The 26,396-nt window shown below is 41.9% G+C and overlaps 2 protein-coding genes across 2 annotated transcripts in view; both read left to right on the top strand.

Annotated features, from left to right (window-relative positions):
• Nucleotides 1-26,396, top strand: part of LOC148049549 (NACHT, LRR and PYD domains-containing protein 12-like) — a 206,453-nt gene that overhangs the window by 68,089 nt on the left and 111,968 nt on the right. The gene's annotated exons all lie outside the window — the stretch shown is intronic.
• RNH1 (ribonuclease/angiogenin inhibitor 1) lies at nucleotides 740-15,654 on the top strand. Its single transcript, XM_087722929.1, has 5 exons — nucleotides 740-857; nucleotides 6,378-6,548; nucleotides 10,864-11,034; nucleotides 13,441-13,611; nucleotides 15,414-15,654. The coding sequence occupies exons 1-5, from the start codon at nucleotides 778-780 to the stop codon at nucleotides 15,652-15,654; spliced, it is 834 nt and encodes a 277-aa protein (XP_087579055.1). The 5' UTR covers nucleotides 740-777.

Here is a 26,396-nt window from a genome sequence, read left to right as displayed (position 1 = left end):
CTGGATGAAAATCCTCCATGCCAAGTCCTCCTGGTAGACAGAAATGATGTGTGATTTTTCCTTCTGGGTTTTGCATCGACTTTCTAGGGAAGCTGGTGGGGAAAAAATGGAATTGGCAATAACAAGATTATAGGACATTGGACAACCTTTTATAAATGTTGCCAAGTGCCCAGATTCAACAATCAGAAGACAAGAATGCCTATCCCTGTAATTCTCTGTAGTTGGTGGTGCTGAATAAATCAAATAGACATTTTCAAATACACACATTTGTTTACTGTTTCTCAGTGGACATCATCACCCATATTGTGCTAGATTTATTATTGTTTCGTTCCTACCTATTTAACTGAACAACAAACAGGTGTGCCAATAGAAGATATTATTTTTCCATTCTCTTTACCCACAGTACAATATTCCACCTAAAAAAATCATTTTACAAAATATAACCTGTGAATATTATTACAATCAAAATTGTAATAAGTGAATATGTGAATTTCTTACAAAACAACAATATGTCAACATTTATTCCTTTCAGTTTGATGACCAGAAATATTCCAAATTGAGTAATATTTTGAAAATATATAGAAGGAAAAGCAGTTCAGTTGCCATCCATACATTGCCTTGAATTCCTATAAAACTACAATCCATAATTATTTTTAAGAAACAATTGTGATTATTTTGGACTGCAGACTTGGTGGAGAGATCCTGACTGAATCTTGCAGCAGGTATGTTACAGAAGTACTCAGCCAAAACCAGAGATTGAGAAAATTACACTTGAATATGATGAAATCAGATGACAATGCAATGGAACTATTATGCGATGGGCTCAAACATCCAGAATGCACAATAGAGACATTAGAGTAAGTGACTATTTACTTTCAGTTTGATCTGCATAAGTGTATTTTGGCTGTTAATATTTTAGAAATATATCTAGAGAGTCAATTCAGTTGCCATAAGCATTCCTATTCCCTTCAGTTCCTATAAAATACATTGCATACTTGATATTCAAGAAATAATTGTAATTTTTCATATGTGTTTCTGGTGGGGTTGGAACAGGGGACAGGTGGTAGGCAGAGGCTTAGGGGAAACTCTCTGAATGTCCTAGAGTGGCCCAACCAGAGTCCTGACTTGAACCCTAATGAGCGTCTCTGGAGGGACCTGAAAGTGGCTGTCCATTGGCGGTCGTCACCCAACCTGAGTGAGAATGAGAGGATTTGTAAGGAAGAATGACAGAAAATCCCCCAATCCAGGTGTTCAAGACTTGTTGCATGAAACCCAAAAAGACTTGAGGCTGCAATTGCTGCCAGAGATGCTTCAACAAAGTACTGAATGAAGAGACTGGATACTTATGCCAATGGGATATTTCAGTTTTTTTTCCTTTTTAATAAATTTATAGATATTTCTAAAAAAAAAGTCTCCTTGTCATTATGCAGTATTGAGTGTAGATTAATGAGAAATAAATGAATTCCAACAACTATAGAATCAGGCTGCAGCATAACAAAATTGACCAAAGTGAAGGGGGCCTGAGTAATTTCTGAGTGGGTCTAGGACCTTCAGGCTTCCACCCTTGGTCATGCCTCCTTTGCCTCCAGCCAACCACCTCAGCCCATTCACAGCCAGCTTTCTTTCTCTGCTGGCCCATTCCTGGTGATTCTCCCTGAGATTAATTTCAGGCACAGGGAATCAGAACAGCTCTGGAAATTAGATAAAATTTCTTTGTGGTTGATTCAATAATTCACAAGAATCTCACCTAACTGCCAAGCTTCCCTTGGGAGTGCCTGATAAAGCCTAAGAAGTGTTTGATCTCTCCCCCCACGCTTCAATAGACTTTAAAGTGAGAATATTTCTTCACTCTCCCTTTAAGGGCCTCCTTCCTTACACCTCTAGAATCTATCATAGTTGTTGTTGTTAACCAAAAATCATGGGTCATTGAGTAACCACCCAGTCCAAGCAGAAGAAAATGGGATTACCGCCAATTCCCTTCTCCTAGTTCCCTTCCACCTCTGTTCTTTTTACTGTTCTGCACCCTGCCTTGTAGGTTGGCAAGCAGACCCAGAACTGGACAGTGTGCCCAGGAAGATTCGGCAAGTGCCAGCAAACATTCGTTCCCACAGCTACTTTCTCTCCCAATTTCCTGCCCAATTCCTCTCCCAATCAATTTTTTTCCTATTTTGCATCCAACATCTCATTGTGTTTCTATTTTTTAAGACCCAACTTTTAGCAAACATTTCCTACATATGGCTAAAGCTGCACCATCTTCATAAAGGCTTGTGAGGTGAGTGCAGTTTTAAGTGCTTAGCAAATTGGGAGGTTAATGGAGCATAAAACCAACAGAGAAGCCATTTTGCTCTGGCGACTGGCTAAAAAACTCCCTGCTGAAATCCAGAGGGGTTTTAAACCATGGAGGATTTTCAGTTGCAGAATACAGACAAAACTTCTGCTCTGTGGCTAAAAGTTCTTCGAGGCTTGGATTTTAGCAGAGAGTTTTTTAAGTCACCTGCCAGAATCAGGGGGCTTCCCTCTTCTCTAAACAGGATTGGGAACAGGAATTATTTCCAGTGAGCCCCTAGAGATGACAGGGAAGCCACTTGTCTCTGTAGACTGGATGAAAATCCTCCATGCCAAGTCCTCCTGGTAGACAGAAATGATGTGTGATTTTTCCTTCTGGGTTTTGCATCGACTTTCTAGGGAAGCTGGTGGGAAAAAAATGGAATTGGCAATAACAAGATTATAGGACATTGGACAACCTTTTATAAGTGTTGCCAAGTGCCCAGATTCAACAATCAGAAGACAATAATGCCTATCCCTGTAATTCTGTGTAGTTGGTGGTGCTGAATAAGTCAAATAGACATTTTCAAATACACACATTTGTTTACTGTTTCTCAGTGGACATCATCACCCATATTGTGCTACATTTATTTTTATTTTTTAAAAATATATTTTATTCATTTTCACATTCCATATTGCAATCACTTATATACAGGGTATTTGCTATAAGAAAATAAAAAAAATAAAAAAATAAAATAAAACAAAATAAAAAAGAAAACACAACTCATCATTCACAACCCCACCTGACACTTCCATCCTCCATACACCCCATCTACCCCCTCCAACTTTCCTTTCTCCCTCTAACACTCCCCTCCTACTTCCCTTTCCCCTCAAACCTTCCTTCTCACTCCCAACATGCCCTCCTTACATTCCCCTTACTCCTTCCTTACTCCTCCCTCTTCTTTCCCTCTACCTCCCTCCTTGGTGTATGCCTTTATTCAAGTGTTGTTTAATCTGATAAAAAGTAAAGTAAACCAAGGAAAAAAAATATAAAGAAAGAAAAGAGAAAGAAAAAAGAAAAGAAAAAAACAACCGTATATAAGTACATTCTTGTTCTTATTGAGACTATGTTAACACCCACCCACCCACCCCCCATAAATCCCCATCCCTAATCCTCCCGACTTCCCAGGGCCCACACCTGGCACTGCCTTCTGTCTAAAGTATCTTGTGTACGTATGGATTAAAAATAAAAGTAATATATTAAAGGAAAGAAAAACAAGAAAAAAGAAAGAAAAGAAAAAAGAAAAGAGAAAAAAGAAAAAGGAAAAAAAAAGAAAAAGAACTCTTTGTGTTGAGCTCAGCCCCCCATCTTTATCTATACTTAAATAGTGTAAGTCATTCTATCTAAATTTTATTCTCGTCTCTTACTTCTTTGTTATTTACCCCAACCTCCTGTAGACTCTCCCGTTCCTCTTCCTTAACCTTGTATTCAGATAAACATTTATACAAATTTGTGTAGGCATCAATATACATTCTAGCTCAAAAATAACCCCTTCCGGTAAAATTTAAGCAACGTGGATCATGCCACATATTCAAATATTACTTTACAGAAGAATAATCAAACTTTCCCTTCTAATAGAATTTAAACAGCGTAAATAATCTTTCTTAACCTTATTTTCAAACAGTAATTCAAAATAATCTAACCAAACTTTCCCTTCTTAGTAAAGTTTAAGCAGCGTGGATCAAATATTACTTTACACAAAAATCAGTTTACATTCTATCTTAAGATAATCCCAACCGGCTTTCTCTTCTAATAGGATTTAAACAACGTAAATCATTCCGCATGCATTTTACCCTCATCCCTTGCTTGTCTGATATTTACCACTATCAAATTTATGCAGACATTAGTTTAAGATCTAGCTCAAAGTACTTTCACCCAACTTTCCCTTCTAATAAGAATTAAATAGCATGGATCATTCCACATATTCAAATAATACTTTCAACAAGAGTCGGTTAACCTTCTGTTTTAAAGTAATCCCTTCTAACAGAATTTAAACAACATAAATCATTCCGCATTCATTTTACATATATACAATCAATATCACCCCACCAATAAGTTCCGCTTTTTCTACCGGAGAGAGGTCACAAACCCCCATTCAGTCCACAACTTTGGCAAATATTTTAAAATGTTTAAATCCTCGATCTCCGCTTTTCTGCTTCTCCGAGGGAGGAAAGGCTACCCCCTCCATCTTGCAGCCACGCGGCCTGCCGCTTGCCTTCTCCTTCAGCTTGTCTCTCCTCTTTTCCAAGTGAATCAGGAAGTCCCGCCTTCAAAGTCTTGTAATAGAAATCTCGAGCCTCCGAAACAGAGTTAAGACGAAGTCTTTGATTCTCAAATGTGACCGTAATGCCAGCTGGGGCCTCCCATCTATATTGAATCTGTTGATTTCTAAGCTCTTTAGTTAAAAAAGCATAGTCTCTTCTTGCTCTCAACATCTGGAAAGGTATTTCTTTGAAGACAATCAAGTCCTGGTCATCAACTCGCAGACTGTTATTATGAAACTTTTGCATAATCGCGTTTCTAGATTCTTTTGTGGAGAAATATATAATTATGTCCCTCGGGAGCTGTCGCTGTTCCGCTACCAACGAGTTCTGGCGATAGATTTTCCGAATCTGCCAATCAAAGTTAAGTCCCAGGCTTCCCACCGCATGGCTGAAGGCTTCAACAAAGGTCTGTTTCAGATTCTCTCGCTCCTTTTCGCGGAGTCCTCTGACTCTTATTGCAAATGCCTTCCTATTAAAATTTATCATCACGAGCTGTTCTTCAGTGTCTCTAATTTTTTGTTGTAATATTTGAATATTAGTAGTCAAATTAAAATTAGCCTCCTCCAAGCTTTCCAATTTATTCTCTATTTCAGCAGAATAATCTGACAGGGCAGACACGGCTGCAAACGTATTCGCCTTCATTTGGTCAATTTTAGACTTTAAATCATCATATAGCTCCAATACAAATTCCTTGATTTCTTGTTTAAAATCATTAAGCATTTGAAAGAAAAGTTCCTGTGTTAAAAATTCTCCAGTAGAGGGTGTAGGAGACAAGGGCTGCGATTCCAGTATAAATTCTTTAGATTCTTTAGGCACATTTGTAGAGAGACGCTTCGATTTTGACCTGGGTGCCATAATAAATAAACAAATAAACAGCGCTTTCGCTCCCCTCTGTTTCCAAAAAAAAAAGAGTTTATTTTGTTAAGGAGCGGTCTGCAGGAAGGTAAAACCGGCTAAGTACATCCCCTATCAGTCACCAACGGAGAAAAATCGCCATTTTGAAGTCCGTTTAAACAAAGAAGCCTCTAAGACAAATGGTGCTGGTATTTAAGATAGTAATAAAAGCATAAATCTCACAGGAGTGGGACCCGCCCGTATTAGTCCTGGCTTGAAACAACTTTGCTTTGAGCTGGGGAGGGGCTCGCCTGTCTGGGGCTGCAAAAAAAGGCAGCTGAGAAGAACTGGCTGGAGATAAAAGCTCCGCTCACGCTGGGTCTAATCTCTGTCCACAGCCAAAAAAAAGAGAAAGGCTGTGGATTACGAATAGACCCTAGCACACAGAGCTACTCCCTGCCCCTTTCTTAGCCAAAAAGGGGTGATATCTATGATCTTATTTAGATATACAGACCAGATCTCTGAGAGGAGCTCGGTTGAGCCCTCCTCGGCAACAGCTCCGCCCCCCGGATCTCTGTGCTACATTTATTATTGTTTCGTTCCTACCTATTTAACTGAACAACAAACATGCCAATAGAAAACATTATTTTTCCGTTCTCTTTACCCACAGTACAATATTCCACCTAAAAAAATCATTTTACAAAATATAACCTGTGAATATTATTTCAATCAAAATTGTAATAAGTGAATATGTGAATTTCTTACAAAACTACAATATATCAACATTTATTCCTTTCAGTTTGATGACCAGAAATATTCCAAATTGAGTAATATTTTGAAAATATATGAAAGGAAAAGCAGTTCATTTGTCATACATACATTGCCTTGAATTCCTATAAAACTACAATCCATAATTATTTTTCAGAAATAATTGTGATTATTTTGGACTGCAGACTTGGTGGAGAGATCCTGACTGAATCTTGCAGCAGGTATGTTACAGAAGTACTCAGCCAAAACCAGAGATTGAGAAAATTACACTTGAATATGATGAAATCAGATGACAATGCAATGGAACTATTGTGCGATGGGCTCAAACATCCACAATGCACAATAGAGACATTGGAGTAAGTGACTATTTACTTTCAGTTTGATGTACATAACTGTATTTTGGCTGTTAATATTTTAGAAATATATCTAGAGAGTCAATTCAGTTGCCATAAGCATTCCTATTCCCTTCAGTTCCTATAAAATACATTGTATTGTAAACTCGTGTGTGAGTGTGTGGGTTGTTGTAGTTGTGAGGGAATTCACGCAGGAGCCATGTATGCAAGACAGATCTTTATTAGTACCAGATGACAAGCGATTCGATTCTCCCTGCAACTGTCAGGGTATTTATACTAGCCAGAAGCAACTGTCAATTCCTACTGTCACGAGGCCAGCCAATCAGATGCTGTGCCTTGACCAACCAGGGTATTTATACTAGCCAGAAGCAACTGTCAATTCCAACTGTCACGAGGCCAGCCAATCAGATGCTGTGCCTTGACCAACCAATTAGAATGCAACACAGGTTGTTGCTGGGTTATAACACTCCTTCCCCCCAGTTATTTGTATAATAACCATTCAATTGTACATTATACATTTGCCCTTCTGTGTTGTACAATTCATTCACATTTTTGTCTTCCTGTTTTACCATTTGCAATTGTGTTCTCTCCTTCCCCCCAGTCAACCTGATAACTGTAACCACTTGTAACCACTTTAATGTAATGCTTAACTTTGTAACAGAAGTAGAAATTTAGCAACTCTGTCCAGGAACATTCTGGGCTAGTAGCTTCAATTAGTTTTGAAAATTACATTTGCAATAACAAGCAACTTTGAAATTACATTTGCATATTTGCAATAACAAGCAACTTTGAAAATTACATTTCTCACATTTCACATTTTATTTCTTTATTTACATCTATTTTTCCCTCACAATCCTGCGCATGCCCAATGAATTCCCCAGTCCAGGCTCGTTGAAGGCCTCGAGCAGAGTGGGAAGCAGGTTTGTATCTTAGGAGACAGGCAGGACAGGAGGATTTCAGGCCCTGGAGGCAGCTAAGACAGGGAACGACGGAAGGCCCTGGAGGCGTCGGGAGTCCGAGGAAGCAAGGCAGGAGACGGATGGCAGGGACACGCTTCAGTCCTCCTCCTTCTTCCTCTCTCTCTCTCCTGGTCAGGCAGGCATCGCGGGGAGGAATTCGTGCCCTGGAGGCAGCGAAGTGGAGACAGGGGCTTTGAGATGCTTGCAGAGGCATCGCAGGGAGGAATTCGTGCCCTGGAGGCATGTAGGCGCCGAAGGCTTGCAACGAGCGGCTTCGGCAGGAGTTGAGGCACGGCGGCAAGGCTCGCAGTGGGCGCAGGCAGCACGGCCGGAGAACGGAGGCAGCGACAGGCTTCTGGCTGTCCTGTGGCTCCTTACTAGTTGGCTGATGTTGTTTGGCTCCTGCGGGAATTGCATATCAATCCCATCCTCGTCGCCAGTATTGTAAAACTCGTGTTGTGTGTGTGAGTTGTTGTAGTTGTGAGGGAATTGACACGCAGGAGCCATGTATGCAAGACAGATCTTTATTAGTACTAGATGACAAGCGATTCGATTCTCCCTGCAACTGTCAGGGTATTTATACTAGCCAGAAGCAACTGTCAATTCCTACTGTCACGAGGCCAGCCAATCAGATGCTGTGCCTTGACCAACCAGGGTATTTATACTAGCCAGAAGCAACTGTCAATTCCAACTGTCACGAGGCCAGCCAATCAGATGCTGTGCCTTGACCAACCAATTAGAATGCAACACAGGTTGTTGCTGGGTTATAACACATTGCATACTTGATATTCAAGAAATAATTGTAATTTTTCATATGTGTTTCTGGTGGGGTTGGAACAGGGGACAGGTGGTAGGCAGAGGCTTAGGGGAAACTCTCTGAATGTCCTAGAGTGGCCCAACCAGAGTCCTGACTTGAACCCTAATGAGCGTCTCTGGAGGGACCTGAAAGTGGCTGTCCATTGGCGGTCGTCACCCAACCTGAGTGAGAATGAGAGGATTTGTAAGGAAGAATGACAGAAAATCCCCCAATCCAGGTGATCAAAACTTGTTGCATGAAACCCAAAAAGACTTGAGGCTGCAATTGCTGCCAGAGATGCTTCAACAAAGTACTGAATGAAGAGTTTGGATACTTATGCCAATGGGATATTTCAGTTTTTTTTCTTTTTAATAAATTTACAGATATTTCTAAAAAAAAGACTCTTTGTCATTATGCAGTATTGAGTGTAGATTAATGAGAAATAAATGAATTCCAACAACTATAGAATCAGGCTGCAGCATAACAAAATTGACCAAAGTGAAGGGGGTCTGAGTAATTTCTGAGTGGGTCTAGGACCTTCAAGCTTCCACCCTTGGTCATGCCTCCTTTGCCTCCAGCCACCCACCTCAGCCCATTCACAGCCAGCTTTCTTTCTCTGCTGGCCCTTTCCTGGTGATTCTCCCTGAGATTAATTTCAGGCACAGGGAATCAGAACAGCTCTGGAAATTAGACTTTAAAGTGAGAATATTTCTTAACTCTCCCTTTAAGGGCCTCCTTCCTTACAGCTCTAGAATCTATCATAGTTGTTGTTGTTAACCAAAAATCATGGGTCATTGAGTAACCCACCCAGTCCAAGCAGAGGAAAACGGGATTACCTCCAACTCCCTTCTCTATTTCCCTTCCACCTCTGTTCTTTTTACTGTTCTGCACCCTCCCTTGTAGGTTGGCAAGCAGACTTAGAACTGGACAGTGTGCCCAGGAAGATTCGGCAAGTGCCAGCAAACATTCGTTCCCACGGCTACTTTCTCTCCCAATTTCCTGCCCAATTCCTCTCCCAATCAATTTTTTCCTATTTTGCATCCAACATCTCATTGTGTTTCTATTTTTTAAGACCCAACTTTTAGCAAACATTTCCTACATATGGCTAAAGCTGCACCATCTTCCTAAAGGCTTGTGAGGTGAGTGCAGTTTTAGCAAATTGGGAGGTTATGGGGCATAAAACCAACAGAGAAGCCATTTTGCTCTGGCGACTGGCTAAAAAACTCCCTGCTGAAATCCAGGAGGGATTTTAAACCATGGAGGATTTTCAGTTGCAGAATACAGACAAAACGTCTGCTCTGGGGCTAAACGTTCTTCAAGACTTGGATTTTAGCAGAGAGTTTTTTCAGTCAGCTGACAGAATCAGGGAGATTCCCTCTAGTCCAAACAGGATTGGGAACAGGAATCATTTTTAGTAAGACCCCAGAGATTTCAAGGAAGCCACTTTTCTCTGTAGGCTGGATGAAAACCCCCACGCCAAGTTCTCGTGGTAGACAGAAATGATGTGTGAATCTTCCTTCTGGGTTCCCAATGGACTTTCTGGGGAAGCTGGTGGGGAAAAATGGAATTGGCAATAACAAGATTCTCAGACATTTGACAACTTTTTATAAGTGTTGCCAAGTACTCCTTGACTAAGGAGGTACATCAATGGCCATAACTGAAGGCATGAGTCATAAGTCTGTTCATTTAGCATCATCATAACATTCAACAATCAGAAGACAAGAATGACTTTATGTGTAATTCTGTGCGGTTGGTGGTGTTGAATAAATCAAATAGACATTTTCAAATACACACATTTATTCACTGTTTCTCAGTGGACATCTTCACACATATTGTGCTAGATTTATTATTCTTTCTTTCCTACCTAAATATTTAACTCAACAACAAACACTTGTGCCAATATAAGATAATATTTTTACCTTTCTTTTTACCCATGATACAATATTCCACCTAAAGAATTTCATTTTAGAAAATATACCGTATACTCTGCCTTATAAGGCCCCTGGGTGTATAAGACAACCCGCTACTTTCAGATGCCCGCGAGACAGCTGAAGGTCTCTGTGCTGCCGGGCTTTTGTAGTTTAAGCTCAGCGTCTTCCTCCTCCAGACTTAGCCATCCGAGTGCTCATCCATGCACATGCTCTGGCGAGGAGCACCTAGGTTATAAATTGAAAGGCTGGTGTCTGTCCTGGTGGCAGTGCGTTTTTTTGCTTGGCGGTGTTCCTTTTTCTTTTGTTTTGGTTTTTTGCTTTATCTGGCATATAAGAAGACCCCCGATTTTTGAAATAATTTTGGGGGTTAAAAAGTCATACGCCAGAAAATACAGTAATCTGTGAATAATGTTTCAATCAAAATTGTAATAAGTGAATTTCTTACAAAACTACAATATGTCAATATTTATTCCTTTCAGTTTGATGAACAGAAATATTTCAAATTGAGTAATATTTTGAAAATACATCCAAGGAAAAGCAGTTCAGATGCCATAAATACATTTTCTTGAATTCCTATAAAAACAATCCATAATTATTTTTCAAGAAATAAATGTGATTATTTTTGATTGTAGACTTTCTGGAGTGATCCAGACTAAATCTTGGGGCAGGCATGTTGCAGAAGTACTCAGGACAAACCAGAGATTGAGAGAATTATACTTGCACACCTTGAACCCAGATGAGAAAGCAATGGAACTATTGTGCGATGGGCTCAAACATCCACAATGCACAATAGAGACATTAAGGTAAGTGACTATTTACTTTTAGTTTGATCTGCATAAGTGTATTTTGGCTGTTAATATTTCAGTTTTTTCTTTTTAATAAATTTACAGATATTTCTAAAAAAAATCTCTTTGTCATTATGCGGTGTTGAGTGTAGAATAATGAGAAATAAATGAATTTCAACCGCTATAGAATCAGGCAGCAGCATAAAAAAATTGACCAAAGTGAAGGGGGTCTGAGTAATTTCTGAATGGGTCTAGGACCTTCAGGCTTCCAACCTTGGCCATTCCTCCTTTGCCACCAGCCACCCATCTCAGCCCATTCACAGCCAGCTTTCTTCCTCTACCGGACCTTTCCTTGTGATTCTCCCTGAGATTAATTTCAGGCACAGGGAATCAGAACAGCTCTGGAAATTAGATAAAATTTCTTTGTGGTTGATTCAATAATTCACAAGAATCTCACCTAACTGCCAAGCTTCCCTTGGGAGTGCCTGATATAGCCTAAGAAGTGTTTGATCTCTCCCGCCACCATTCAATAGACTTTAAAGTGAGAATATTTCTTCACTCTCCCTTTAAGGGCCTCCTTCCTTACACCTCTAGAATCTATCATAGTTGTTGTTGTTAACCAAAAATCATGGGTCATTGAGTAACCACCCAGTCCAAGCAGAAGAAAACGGGATTACCTCCAACTCCCTTCTCCTATTTCCCTTCCCCCTCTGTTCTTTTTACTGTTCTGTACCCTGCCTTGTAGGTTGGCAAGCAGACCCAGAACTGGACAGTGTGCCCAAGAAAATTTGGCAAGTGCCAGCAAGCATTCGTTCCCACGGCTACTTTCTCTCCCAATTTTCTGCCCAATTCCTCTCCCAATCAATTTTTTCCTATTTTGCATCCAACACCTCATTGTGTTTCTATTTTTTAAGACCCAACTTTTAGCAAACATTTCCTACATATGGCTAAAGCTGCACCATCTTCCTAAAGGCTTGTGAGGTGAGTGCAGTTTTAGGTGCTTAGCAAATTGGGAGGTTAATGGGGCATAAAACCAACAGAGAAGCCATTTTGCTCTGGTGACTGGCTAAAAAACTCCCTGCTGAAATCCAGAGGGGTTTTAAACCATGGAGGATTTTCAGTTGCAGAATACAGACAAAACTTCTGCTCTGGGGCTAAACGTTCTTCGAGGCTTGGATTTTAGCAGAGAGTTTTTTCAGTCACCTGCCAGAATCAGGGGGCTTCCCTCTGTCCAAACAGGATTGGGAACAGGAATCATTTTTAGTAAGACCCCAAAGATGACAAGGAAGCCACTTTTCTCTGTAGGCTGGATGAAAACCCCCACGCCAAGTTCTCGTGGTAGACAGAAATGATGTGTGAATCTTCCTGCTGGGTTCCCAATGCACTTTCTGGGGAAATTGGAGGGGAAAAATGGAATTGGCAATAACAAGATTCTCAGACATTTGACAACTTTTTATAACTGTTGCCAAGTACCCAGATCACAATAACTTGACTAAGGAGGTGCATCATGGCCATAACTGAAGGCATGAGTCATAAGTCTGTTCATTTAGCATCATCATAACATTCAACAATCAGAAGACAAGAATGACTTTATGTGTAATTCTGTGCGGTTGGTGGTGTTGAATAAATCAAATAGACATTTTCAAATACACACATTTATTTACTGTTTCTCAGTGGACATCATCACACATATTGTGCTAGATTTATTATTCTTTCTTTCCTACCTAAATATTTAACTAAGCAACAAACAGTTTTGTCAATATAAGATAGTATTTTTATCTTTCTCTTTACCCACGATAGGATATTCCACCTAAAGAATTTCATTTTAGAAAATATACCGTATACTCTGCCTTATAAGGCCCCTGGGTGTATAAGACAACCCGCTACTTTCAGATGCCCGCGAGACTGCTGAAGGCCTCTGTGCTGCCGGGCTTTTGTAGTTTAAGCTCAGCGTCTTCCTCCTCCAGACTTAGCCATCCGAGTGCTCATCCATCCACATGCCCCGGCGAGGAGCACCTAGGTTATAAATTGAAAGGCTGGTGTCTGTCTTGGTGGCAGTGCGGTTTTTTGCTTGGCGGTGTTCCTTTTTCTTTTGTTTTGGTTTTTTGCTTTATCTGGCGTATAAGAAGACCCCCGATTTTTGAAATAATTTTGGGGGTTAAAAAGTCATACGCCAGAAAATACAGTAATCTGTGAATAATGTTTCAATCAAAATTGTAATAAGTGAATTTCTTACAAAACTACAATATGTCAATATTTATTCCTTTCAGTTTGATGAACAGAAATATTTCAAATTGAGTAATATTTTGAAAATACATCCAAGGAAAAGCAGTTCAGATGCCATAAATACATTTTCTTGAATTCCTATAAAAAACAATCCATAATTATTTTTCAAGAAATAATTGTGATTATTTTTGACTGTAGACTTTCTGGAGTGATCCAGACTAAATCTTGGGGCAGGCATGTTGCAGAAGTACTCAGGACAAACCAGAGATTGAGAGAATTATACTTGCACACCTGGAACCCAGATGAGAAAGCAATGGAACTATTGTGCGATGGGCTCAAACATCCACAATGCACAATAGAGACATTAAGGTGACTATTTATTTTAGTTTGATCTGCATAAGTGTATTTTGGCTGTTAATATTTCAGTTTTTTCTTTTTAATAAATTTACAGATATTTCTAAAAAAAATCTCTTTGTCATTATGCGGTGTTGAGTGTAGAATAATGAGAAATAAATGAATTTCAACTGCTATAGAATCAGGCAGCAGCATAACAAAATTGACCAAAGTGAAGGGGGTCTGAGTAATTTCTGAATGGGTCTAGGACCTTCAGGCTTCCACCTTTGGCCATGCCTCCTTTGCCTCCAGACACCACCTCAGCCCATTCACAGCCAGCTTTCTTCCTCTGCTGGCCCTTTCCTGGTGATTCTCCCTGAGATTAATTTCAGGCACAGGGAATCAGAAAAGCTCTGGAAATTAGATAAAAAGGTTTCTTTGTGGTTGATTCAATAGTGCACAAGAATCTCACCCAACTGCCAAGCTTCCCTTGGGAGTGCCTAATATAGCCTAAGAAGTGTTTGATCTCCCCCCCCCCACCACCACCCTTCAATAGACTTTAAAGTGAGAATATTTCTTAACTCCCCCTTTAAGGGCCTCCTTCCTTTCACCTGTAGAATCTATCGCAGTTGTTGTTGTTAACCAAAAATCATGGGTCATTGAGTAATGACCTAGTCCAAGCCATTCTGGGATCAGTCTTTGGTAAGAAAACGGGATTACCTCTAACTCCTTTCTCCTATTTTCCTTCCACCGCTGTTCTTTTTACTGTCCTGCACCCTGCCTTGTAGGTTGGCAAACAGAGCCAGAACTGGATAGCGTGCTCAGGAAGATTCAGCAAGTGCCAGCAAGCATTCGTTCCCATGGCTACTTTCTCTCCCAATTTCCTGCCCAATTCCTCTCCCAATCAAATTTTTCCTATTTTGCACCAAACACCTCTTGCTTTTCTGTTGTGGCCCAGCAGGAGCCATTGGAGCTGCTGACAGACTCTGATAGCGAGGGACCCTATGAGTCGGCTCTGTAAGATGTGAAGGACCCTTGGCAGGGTTCAGACTCCGAGCAGGGACCAGAATGTCTGGTGTGCCACCAGGAGGTCCCTGAGGCATGGAGCAGTGGTGAAAGACAAAGGGAATTTGTCCCTGACATCAAGCCCTGGAACAGTGGGGAGGAGCAAAGGGAGTTAGTCCCAGACACCAGGCAGAGATGGGCAGAGAAGCGCAGGCAGCAATTACAGAGACATAGAAGATAATCAGGCCCAGGTGGTTGTGATTTGGCTACTCCGAAGAGAGTATATAAGAAGAATCTTTGGGAGGAGACCTTTTGCAGGACACAACCGTTATACTAAGCTGGAGAAGCTCTTGTGTGTATCTCTTATCTGTGGGAGTCTGGGTTGCTGCCAAAGTCTTGTCTGTGAGTAATTACTGTGAATAAAGCGTGGCTAACAGTGACGGCTGGGTGCTTCTGTCTGGGCCTATCAAGGCTGCCATGCAGTCCATGCGCCTGGTCCTCGGGGAGCACGAGGAGGCCATCCAATTTTACATTGCTTCAGGCCTGCATTTCCCTGTGGTCCTGGGCTTGGCTTGGCTGCAGGTGCATGACCCTCAGATTTATTGGTCGCAGAACCTGATCACGTTCCTGTCCCCGCAATGTGTCGATCACACCCGTCACGTCTGTGCAGGCCAGGTGCTCAGCTCGTCCAAGGTGTCCATGCTGCCAGATTTAGCGGAGTTCACGGACAGACCCAATGCCGCCGCACCGGCCTTATGACTGCCCCATTGACTTGGTACCAGATGCGAAGCTCCCTGTACTCCATGTCCAAGCTGGTTTTGGCTGCATTGCAGGACTTTCTGGACAAGAACCTCACTCAGGGTTTTATCCGGCCCTTGTCTTCGCCACTGTGTGCCTTGGTTCGTCAAAAAGAAGACCAGGGATCTGAGACTTTGTTGCGATTACCGTCGCCTGAATGCCATCACGGTGTGCAATCATTACCCGCTGCCCCTTATTCCTGAGTTGTTGGAGTGGCTCCGGGAGGCGACAGTGTTCACAAAACTGGACTTGCGTGCGGCTTATAACCTGGTCTGAGTCTCGGCGGGGGACAAATGGAAGACGGCCTTCAGCACCCGGTACGGACATTTTGAATATACAGTCATGCCGTTTGGGTTGATCAATGCCCCGGCAGTCTTCCAGCACTTCATGAACGATATCTTCCAGGGCCTCTTGAATTAGTTTGTTGTCATTTCCCTGGATGACATCTTGATCTACTCGATGTCTCGGGAGGATCATCAGCAACATCTATGCCTGGTCCTGCAATGACTCCAGGAGCATCGTTTGTTCACAAAGCTGGAGAAGTGTCAGTTCTGGCAGCCTACCATCGAGTTCCTGTATTTCGCCTGAAGGAATTGCGATGGAGCCGGGCAAGGTAGAGGCGTTGTACAGTTGGCAACCTCCTCGGCATATGAAGGATGTTCAGTGACTCCTCGGGTTTGCCAACTATTACCGGACCTTCATCCCCAGCTTTGCTTTCTTGACCGCGCCCCTCACTCAGCTCCTGCAGAAGAAAATGCCATTTCGCTGGGGGCCCACGGAGCAACAGGCACTTGAGACCCTGAAGCATGCCTTCACGAAGGAGCCAATCCTGAATCATCCTGATCCCCATCATCTGTTTGTGGTGGAGGCGGACACGTCAGACATCGCAGTGGGTGTGGTGTTACTGCAGACTCATGCCCCTGGCAGTATGCTTTTCCCTTGCGCTTATTACTCACAGAAACTCAATCCTTCCTAGCGCAATTACACCATCTGGGAGATGGGGTTGCTGGCTATCAAGGTGGTGTTTGAGGCCTGGAGGCATCTCCTGGAGGGGGCCAGGCATCAAGTTGAGGTCCGGATGGACCATAGGAATCTAGAGTTCCTGACAACGGGGCACAAGTTGAACCAGTGCCAGATCCGGTGGTCTCTGTTCTTTGCCCAGTTCAATTTCAAAGTGACCTACATTCCAAGTGTGCAAAACCAAAGGGCAGATGCCCTGTCCTGGAAACCGGAATACTCTGACACTGCAGACTCGCTTCCACCCCAGACAGTTCTACCTGTCGAATCCTTCGCTGCAGTTCACGAGCCCATGGACTTACGGTCTCAGATACAGGATGTGCACCGGTGCAACGAGTGGGTGGAGCAACGGAGGGCTGAGGTAGGGCCAGCTTCCCTGTGGACCTTCGACAATGACCTCTTGAGGTACCGGGACCAGCTCTATGTGCCCGCAGGGCCCCTCTGTGGATTTATTCTCTCCCAGTGTCATGACAATCTGGCAGTGGGACATTTTTGCCTTTTCAAGCCTTTGAACCTGGTCTCCTGTACTTTCTGGTGGCCCCACTTACAACACGGGGTGCAGATGTACGTCACATTGTATGTACAGTGTCGACAGGGCAAGTCAGCAATGGGAGCTCCTCCAAGCCTGCTTCAGTCATTGCCGACTCAGGACAGAGGGAAAGAGCCGTGTCCATGGACTTTCTGATGTAACTGCTCCATCTTCGGGGTTTACCACGGTTCTTGTGGTGGTGGACATGCTCACCAAAATGGCACATTTCATCCCCTGTTGGAGATTGCTGACAGCCCGCACCACCTCCCGCATGTTCATCCAGCACATCTTCAGGCTGCACAGCCTACCCGACCGGGTTGTGTCGGACCATGTGATGCAATTCATGGCCCAGTTCTGGAAAGGGCTGATGGAGGCTCTGGACGTCCAGGTTTGTTTGTCCTCAGCGCACCATCCTGAGACCAATGGGGGGGACGGAGAAGGTGATTAGGATCTTGGAACAGTACCTGCACTGCTTCGTGAATCAGCAGAAGAACTGGGCTGAGTACCTGGCCACGGCAGAGTTTGTGTTTAACAACTCGCAGCATACCTCCACACGGATGACGCCCTTCATGGCTAACATTGGGTATCACTTTTTCCCTCTTACCCCAGTTGACTCCCCGGTCCCTGCAGTGCAGGTCTTCCTCTCTGAGCTCCAGGCGGTCCACCAAGTGGTGCACGATGAAACTATTGTGCGATGAGCTCAATAAACCAAGGTGTACAGTAAAGAATCTAAATTAAGAAATGCATATACCAGTGATGGCAAACCTTTTTTGCCTCGGGTGCCAAAAGCACCTATGCGCATGCTATCACACGCTCTTGCATGCCCACCCAAATAATTTAATGCCCCCCCCACCTCTGCAGACTGCACATTTTTGCACAAGGCTTCCCTGCCACTCCCTGCTCTGGCTGCTTCTCCCTGGCTAACACCCAGCGAGGGGAGAAGTTGCTCTGCTGCAAACAGGCAGAGACAGGGGGGAGGGGATGCTCGAGCATGCTCCTGCATCAAAAAACCTTCTTTTATCATTCTCCTGTGTAAAGTTTGGGCCCTTTTTACTCCATCTGGTGTGAGCCTGGTTGTTAAATCCCCCACCCTCCCTTATCAAAGAGGATCCTGGGCACTACATTCGATAGGGAAATGAGGAAGGGAGCTGCCGGCACGAGGGAAAGACAAGCAGCAAGGAAAGAAGAAAAGCGGCTTTTCCCCCTCATGGTGGCTACTCTGTTGCCCTTTTCTGCATTTCAGCACCACGCCATGGATCCTGTCCCACCCACCATTGCCCAGGCCCTTGCTTCCCCCAAGCATTTCTTTGCCTACCTGATTTCCAGCTCCATCACGTTTCTGCTGTCGTGTACAGGGAAACAAAGTTTGTGGAACTAAAAAAAAACTTAAATGAATCAATTCCAACTTCTTGGGGAGGGGGGGATCTTGTAAAGTTGGAATTGATTGATTGAAGGTTTTTTTTAAAAAATCCCACAAACTTGTTTCCCTGCCCAAAATGGCACGAAACTTGATAGAAAATGCGCTGGAGGGGAAATCAGGTAGGCAAAGAAATGCTTGGGGAAAGCGAGGGCACTGAAATGCAGAAAAGGGCAACAGAGCAGCCACCATGAGGGGAAAAAAACGCTTTTCTTCTTTCCTTGCTGCTTGTCTTTCCCTCGTACCAGCAGCTCCCTTCCTCATTTTCCCTATGGAGTGCAGTGCCCAGGCAGGATCCTTTTTGGTAGCATGGGGGCGGGGGATGGCAGGAGAGACTGAGCAGCCAGCATGAGGAAAGCCTCCTTTAGCTATCTTTCCATTACCATGTTAAGATATATTAGTTGAAAAAAATTCAAACAGAATAAATCCTTCAGAGTGTTTGGTTTCTATTTCAAATCCAAAACCAAGTTTAGAGTTTATCTTTGAGTGGGTTTGTCATTTCTTTGCTTTCTCCTTTCTGTTCAAAATTGTTTCAAATAAATAACTTTTGGGGTGTTTGTGTGGTGTTTCAACCCTCCATTTTTCATTTATTTGTTTGTTTGTTTGTTTGTTTGTTTGTTTTTGAAAAAATCCCGATCTGACCATCAATATTATTTATGTTTTCAAGATTTCTTTGCCTTTTCCAGATTTGATTTATGGCTGTGGGTTAGATAAATTTTCTTACCAGTCTTTCATCTCTTCCGCACCCTCTTGTTCCTTTTGCTTTGACAAGAAGTCAGCATCTTTTCAGCCATATTGCAGACTGCCGCCCCGACTCCGATTCATAAGGCAAATCTCTGACCTCTGGGTCTGATGAGATGCTGCCCTCTTCACCCCCCTCCAGGGACGGGGGTTCTGATCCAAAAGGATCTCAAAATTGGTTTGTCAGACAGGGTTCATGTGAGGCTCTTGAGAGCCCACACACCCCACGTCTGTCCAGCTGAAGAACTTCCTGTTGACTCTCTATTCTATTCTATTCTATTCTATTCCTCCCTAACAGCTAGGAATTCACTCATTGTGTGACCCTTTAAAAACAACACTTTTAAGGTCCATGAAGAAAGGTCTGGATATTTTTATGTTTTGTGTTCCCTTTCTCTGGCACACAAACATGCACCTATATCTCATTTTTGTTCAGAAAGTCGGGGAAAAGGAGGACTACATCCTCCTATATTTCTTCACATTCACATGTTAGATAGGTTGGGCTGAAAGTCACCAAGTGAGGTGCCGTGATTTTAGATAGCTTAGGAATTGGATCTCTCTGGTATCAATCAAATGCATTAGCCACTGTACCTTAGTCTTTGCCCATCCTGTTTCCTTTTTCAACTGCTTCCTACTCTAAAGCTAAGTATAAGCCAGCAGAATTTAGGTGAACTAGTCTTTCCCTAGACCAGTGGCTCTCAACCTGCGGGTTGGGACCTTTTCACAGGGGTCGCCTAAGACCATCGGAAAACACATATTTTCGATGGTCTTAGGAACCGAGACACCAATTTTATGGTTGGGGGTCACTACAACATGAGAAATTGTATTAAAGGGTCACGGCATTGTGAAGGTTGAGAACCACTGCCCTAGCCCTTCAGATGTCATGGGATCCTGTTTCTCTTCTCTGTATGATATCTCCTACAGCTTCCTATACTTCAATAAAGAAGCCAGCAAAGATTCTAAACTTTTTTCAGGTGAGAACAACAATGTAAAACATTGTGCTAAAGTTAAATTTAATTTAATTTAATTTAATTTAAATATCATCAGCAAATTATGCCACATGGAAAAAGAGAGGGACGTCATAATCAAGACATGGCCCAAATGTTGGGATATGGCAAGGAGGAAAAGGGAAGAAGAAACTGAATGGGTGGAGTCCTTCTGTAATTATTACATTGGACATTTAATGCCAGATCCCAAGCAAATCTGAAATTTATTCAAATTGACTTCATGGATCCTCAAATAAGGAATGCTGTGGATGTCTTTTCTTGATGCTTGGAGGGTGTGAGGACTTGGATTGAGGACAACAGGATTTGATGAATTCTGGTAAGATGGAGTGGCTCTGAGTAGGCGGCTGCTCTTTTATTTGGGGTTTTAACCTCTTTGGTCTTGGTGAGGGTAGCATTGTCACAGAGAGACCTGGTGCATTATCTGAGTGTCTTCTTGGACTCCCAATTCCTGCTCAAGAAACAGGTGGCAGCTGATCCGTGGCTAGGAGAGCCTTTGCTCAGTTTCAGGTTGTACACTAGTTATACCCCTTCCTGTATTGAGAAGGTCTCCTTTCATTCACTCCAGGAACTGCCAAACTATTCATGCTGCTGCATTCTGGACTAGTTGCAGCTTCCGGATACTCTTCAAGGGTAGCTCCATGTGGTGTCCACTGCAGCAGTCTGCCTGAGAGTTGACCAGGGCATGAGAGACTGAAAGGAAACAGAACCAAAATTATAGACATAAATCATATAAAATAGCAGCTGAGAATCCTCACAGCCTCCCGTAGGCTACATAACCATAAGAAAGGATCACCCATCCATTAGGGCACCAGAATGGCAAAACCAAGTTTTCAAAGCCTTGTGAAAGACCAGCAGAATTGCAGTAATCCTGATCTTGAGGGTGATGGTGCTCCAGAGTTAAGTGGGCTACGTATCTTAGAGGATGGTGTGTTTTTTAACTATAGAGGATTTTAATTGAAATCAAATTAAGTTTAATATTTTACCCCTGGCCTTTTGAACTATAGCTTTCTTGTTAATGATAGTTTATTTACACATTCTGTGTATTTTTTTAAATCTGATTATTTAACAGAAACTTGTTAGGAACTGTTTTCAGGTTCTTACTGAGAACCATTGAGATCTTTAAAACTTTGTTTTAAGGAGAAATAAAAGCCATAATTCTTAAACTATTGTGACAACTTATGTTATGAATTAATTCCTTCAGATCATTGTCAAAATTGTCATATTAATAACATCTTTTCTGTCCTTGAGTCCTTCTGGCCTGTTAGGCATTTTCTGAATATTGATCGTATTCTCTTTTGGGGTGACAGCAAACCTATATCCCAAATAACCCAAATGACAAATCAGTGAAGCAACTATTGGACTAGAAGGTAGTTCATTGACACATCTATGCTCATTTTCAAAAGCAGCATAATAAATGCTCACAGACATCATGGATGGGTTGCAAGGAGAATCTGAGGTGTTTCTTTTCACTGCCCTTTGGGCCACTTTGCCTAACCTTTGACCTTTCCTTTGGGGTAAAAGGAGAAACAGGAAAACTCTTTTCAGGTTCACGTTTGCTCCAGGATAATTCAAGTGGTGCAAGGGAATGGCAGCGCTAGCAGGAATTGGCTACAGCCAGCAAAGTTTGGAAGTTCTCGTGAAATAAACAAAATGGTATACAAGTAAAAAAAAAACCTGTTCCCTGTTCCCCAAAGTAATTAATAAGTGCAGAAAACACAGTTTTACAAAAATCATTGTTGGCTAAATCTAAAAGTCTATAAAGGGCTCATTTGAGAGAACAAGCAACACATATTTGACAGAAGCTGGTTGTTTTGAAGCCATTGTTCTGACTGCCAGTCATTCAAAAGATAACTAAACAAGTGTTTAAAAACCAGTCTAAGTGTTCTTCCAAAAGGGGAGAACAACTCTGACGCTCACATGATGCCTAACCAACGCTTTGCAGAGCACCAGTCAGGCAATGCTCAGGGAAAGGCCTCTGCAGAAACTAGAGGTTTTCCCAGTCCTGCAGTCCAAAGGCCACTAGGGGGCGGATGGTACCCAGGCAATCTCAAGAGGCCAGTTAAGACCTGGGCAGCAGCATCACCAAGTTCATCCATGAGATACAGCAGATCTTCTCTATGACAAGGTTTGTTTCAGAAGCAGAAGAAAAATGTTACTATGAAGCTACAAAAGATGAACGTAGGCTTGTAAGGGCAGTGGGCTGGGGATGAAACATGCCATGAAAGTATGGCCTTTAGAAATGATTAAGAGTCACTTTGAGGGGATGTGAAGAGTTCAAAGCATCAAACATGAGTGCCTTTTTGGGCATCCACAGCAAGCTGAGATTTTATCAAAATGTTGAAATGTGTCTGATGTCTCTTAAGTACTTGCAGGTGACAATATGATGCATATTTTGTCATTTTCTTCCTTTACCACCATCTCTCTCCTTTCAATGGCCATCTTGTCTTCTATTTTAGTATGATTATTATAAAATGTACTTGCTCTTTTATCTATGACCATGTTAGCACTGGTGTTTTCCCCTTAAAAGTATCTAATGGAGGCCTTTTCTGAACTGTTGTAAGAGGTCCCAATCCAGTTCCACTCTGGAAAACAGGATGCCTCAACTTCTCGGGGATTGGGGGGGCATTTGTTGCAATGTGTTTCCTCCTGAGCCCCTTATTAACGTTTAACAAGAAGTAGCTATTCAAACCAACTGTAATTTCCAGCTTCCCTGATAAACTCTGGCTACCACATGGCAACTATCTGCATGTTCTTGGTTTATCCTTTGGGATCTACCCATTGGGATCTTTAAACATGTGTTAACTCTTTGTTTTGCCTCGAGCACTGTAGGCTTGCTTGGGGCATGCAATTAACTCCACACTTAGGAATCTCATTCAGATCAAGTTTAGTATTAGGCATTCTTAATAACAAAACTTACAGTACAGTGTTAAGATACTTCTGACTTTCCATAATCTGTCCCATCACGTGGTGTAAAAAGATGATGAATTGGCTTCCATGTAGAGAGGAGGCAGTCACGCTGCTTCTCTGGTTCACAATGGCATTTAAAATGACCAGCTCATTCTGCATGCAGGCAGAATGCCTCAGTGGCCAATGAGAAACACAAATATAGTCACATGTCATGAAACTACAATTCCCATAAGGCAATCTCTGCCTACATTTCTCAGAAGGTAGTTTCTTAAAGGAGACAGCATAAAACAATGCAAATTTGACTATCTAATTAACTAAAATAAACAAAGGCATAGCATCAAACAATGCAAACAATGGGATAAACACAAAGCATGCAAAGCTTGAGGTTCAATCTTCTAGTATCATGTCGGTGATTCGTCTGGTGTAGAGCTTCTTGGCAAAAGTCTGCTGGTCGTGACATGACTGTAGCCGCTTTGCGACCTGAATTTCCACCTGGTGAACTAGTCCATCATCACTGGGTAGGACTTGGTGCACATGTCCTATTAGCTATAAGTTCCAAGATACATCCCTGTCTCTTAGCAAGGTCTCCTTCTTTGGGGTTAGACTCTCTGATCTGCCATTTGTGGCGATCTTGCAGGGTGGATTAGTATTCTTGCTTCCAGCGCTTCCAGAATGTGTTGGCAAGCAATTAGACTTCTCTCCATTGTTGTTTGTACACGTCCTTGGGAACCTGCCTTCTGGGTCAGCAAGGTGGCTGGGGTGAGGATAGTTGGGTTTTCAGGATCAGAGGAAACTGGATTCAAAGGTTGAGAGTTGATGATAGCTGCCACCTCTGCCATGATGGTGGTGAGGATCTCGTGTGTCAGCATAAGTGACTTTGTCAACATGGAATCCAAGATTTTGCGGGCTATGCCAATCATTCATTCTTGCACTCCTCCCATATGGGATGCTGGGGGAGAATTGAATGTCCATACACAGTTATGGGCCTTGAGGTAGCCATCAATTGTTGGGTCTAGGTGACCACTTTCACTTATCTTCAATTCCTTGGAAGCTCCTGCTGTTCATCGCTGAACTACAGGAAGCGTAGGTAGTTGTGATGATCTTCCTTGACGAGGAATGAGTAGAATATTGTTGGATCTGCTTCAGAAAGGAAGCCATAGCCATCATGGCCGACAGCCGACAGCCGAGCATACTGTTGGTGAGGTCAGGTCCTGTGAGAAGGACTTTGTTCAGAGAGAGGCCTTAGAATTGTGCACTTAAAAACAAAACTTACAGTGTTTAGATACTTCTGACTTTCCATAATCTGTCCCATCGTGTGGTGTAAAAAGATGATGAATTGGCTCCCATGTTGAGAAGAGGTACAAGTGTTGCTTCTCTGGTTCACAATGGCATTTAAAATGACTGGCTCGTTCTGCACACAGGCAGAAAACCCCAGTGGCCAATCAGAAACACAGATATGATCACATCAGATTTGATCACATGTCATGGAACTACATTTCCCATAAGGCAATCTCTGCCTACATTTCCCAGGAGGTAGTTTCTTAAAGGAGACAGCTCTTAATTCCTACATTATCTATATATTGCTGGCACATTCTTGGAGACAATGTGATTTTAATAGTTCTCTGTCCCCTAATTGCTTTGCATGTGATTAATATTAAAAAGCCATTATTATATTTTCTCATTCTTTTTCTAAAACAATAAAATTAATTAGTGTATTCCTAATGAGATTGATCCGTTATGGTATGTGGGAGGTAATTCTTACTCTAATTATGTCTTGTCCTTTAGGATCAAGAGGTGACACTATAGAATTAATTTCATTTTGTCAAACTCTTATCCAATGTAATATTTAAATCCAGAATACTTCAGAGCAATAGTAACTAATCAATAAGTAATAGCAATAGCAGTAGACTTATATACCGCTTCATAGGCCTTTCAGGCCTCTCCAATATGTAAAAATCCAATATGTAAAAATCAGTTCAGAACACATTTGAAATTAAACCACTTACAGCACTATAAAGTATTATGTTGATTATTATAGTGTCCACTTTTAATGTCACTCTTCTGTTTCTTTATTTCAAATATGATAATTGACATAGAGATCCCCCTCATGCTACTATTTTCTTTCATACTATTTTCACCTTCCAGATTTCTTTTTAAAAAGTCTCTTCTATATCAACTATTTCTGGAAGTCTTCCAGATAAAACTCAAAATTGGCCTTTAGATCAGTCCACCAAAGACTCCCCTACTAACTACAGCAATTACAGTTTGTCCATTATTGACCCCCAGTCACATCTTGGACAGGTGATGAAATCCTGAAAGTGAGCTTCTTGGTGCTGATTGGGCAGGGAGAATCGAGCTATATAAATTTAAGAGAGGGAAGGGCATGCTTAGATTCTGAGATGAAATCAAAATATGAAAAAGCTGTTTGCGTAGTCATTTGAGAAGTTGGGGAGACTAATATGAAGATGAATTTGAGAAACATTGGGATACCAAGGATAAAAAGTACACAAACTGACCAATTAAATTTTAGTGATAGCAAAACGTCCCAAAGAGATTGGAAATCAAACCTTTTGATCAGATAAAACTACCTGGAATAAGTGAAAACAAATCATCCTTGAAATTATCTAGGATGAATCAGATTATAATCAAATTATAATATCATTGTTAGGGATTTTTGCTGAAAGGTTAACATATTTTTTTAATTATAGCTTGAATGGAGAATACATTATACGGAATGGAAAATGGAATGAAACATTTATGGTGGAATCCCCAGCTAGTACCCAGGTAAGAGTGGAAGAGTCTGGCAAGCTCAGAGTCCTCGCAGAACACAAAGCTGCACAGAACTGACTGCTTTCAGAATCCCTGAAGCCCTAATGTGCTGATTCGAGGGTATAGTTAGACTAGGAATTAAAAACTGTTCAAGTTAGTTTAGGAGTTAAATTCTGTTCCTTTAAGAGATTGCCTTCTGGGAAATGTAATCTTTATGTCATGTGGTCGCATCTGCCTTGCTGATTGGCCACTGGATTATACCTCTGATAGACAGCTTTTAAAAAAATATATGTATTGAACACAAATTAAAACATTGGACACAGTGTAACCGTCTTGACAAAGTTTTTGCCATACATATAAAGTTATGCATTATAACCACCAGGCTTATTTACATTTGGTCTATTTACAAATATAAAAATATGGTAATTCCAACCATGTTGCTTTCTTTTTATCTTATACATTTTCACTGTTATAGTTTCATACATAATTCTAATCTCCATTCTGTAAATCTTAGTCATTGCTTATTTTGGGACTTTCCTTTTTTGTTCCAACCATTGATAAAATTTGTCCCAGATCTTATAACATTCTGATTCGTCTTTTTCCTTCAACTCCCACTTCAATTTGTCCATTTCAG

The sequence above is a fragment of the Thamnophis sirtalis genome, unplaced genomic scaffold (genome assembly GCF_051295495.1).
Source record: "Thamnophis sirtalis isolate CommonGarterSnake01/CBP01778 unplaced genomic scaffold, rThaSir2_p1.2 scaffold_1, whole genome shotgun sequence".
In the NCBI taxonomy this organism is placed as follows: Eukaryota; Metazoa; Chordata; class Lepidosauria; order Squamata; family Natricidae; genus Thamnophis; species Thamnophis sirtalis.
This window is presented reverse-complemented; position numbering and strand designations above follow the sequence as displayed.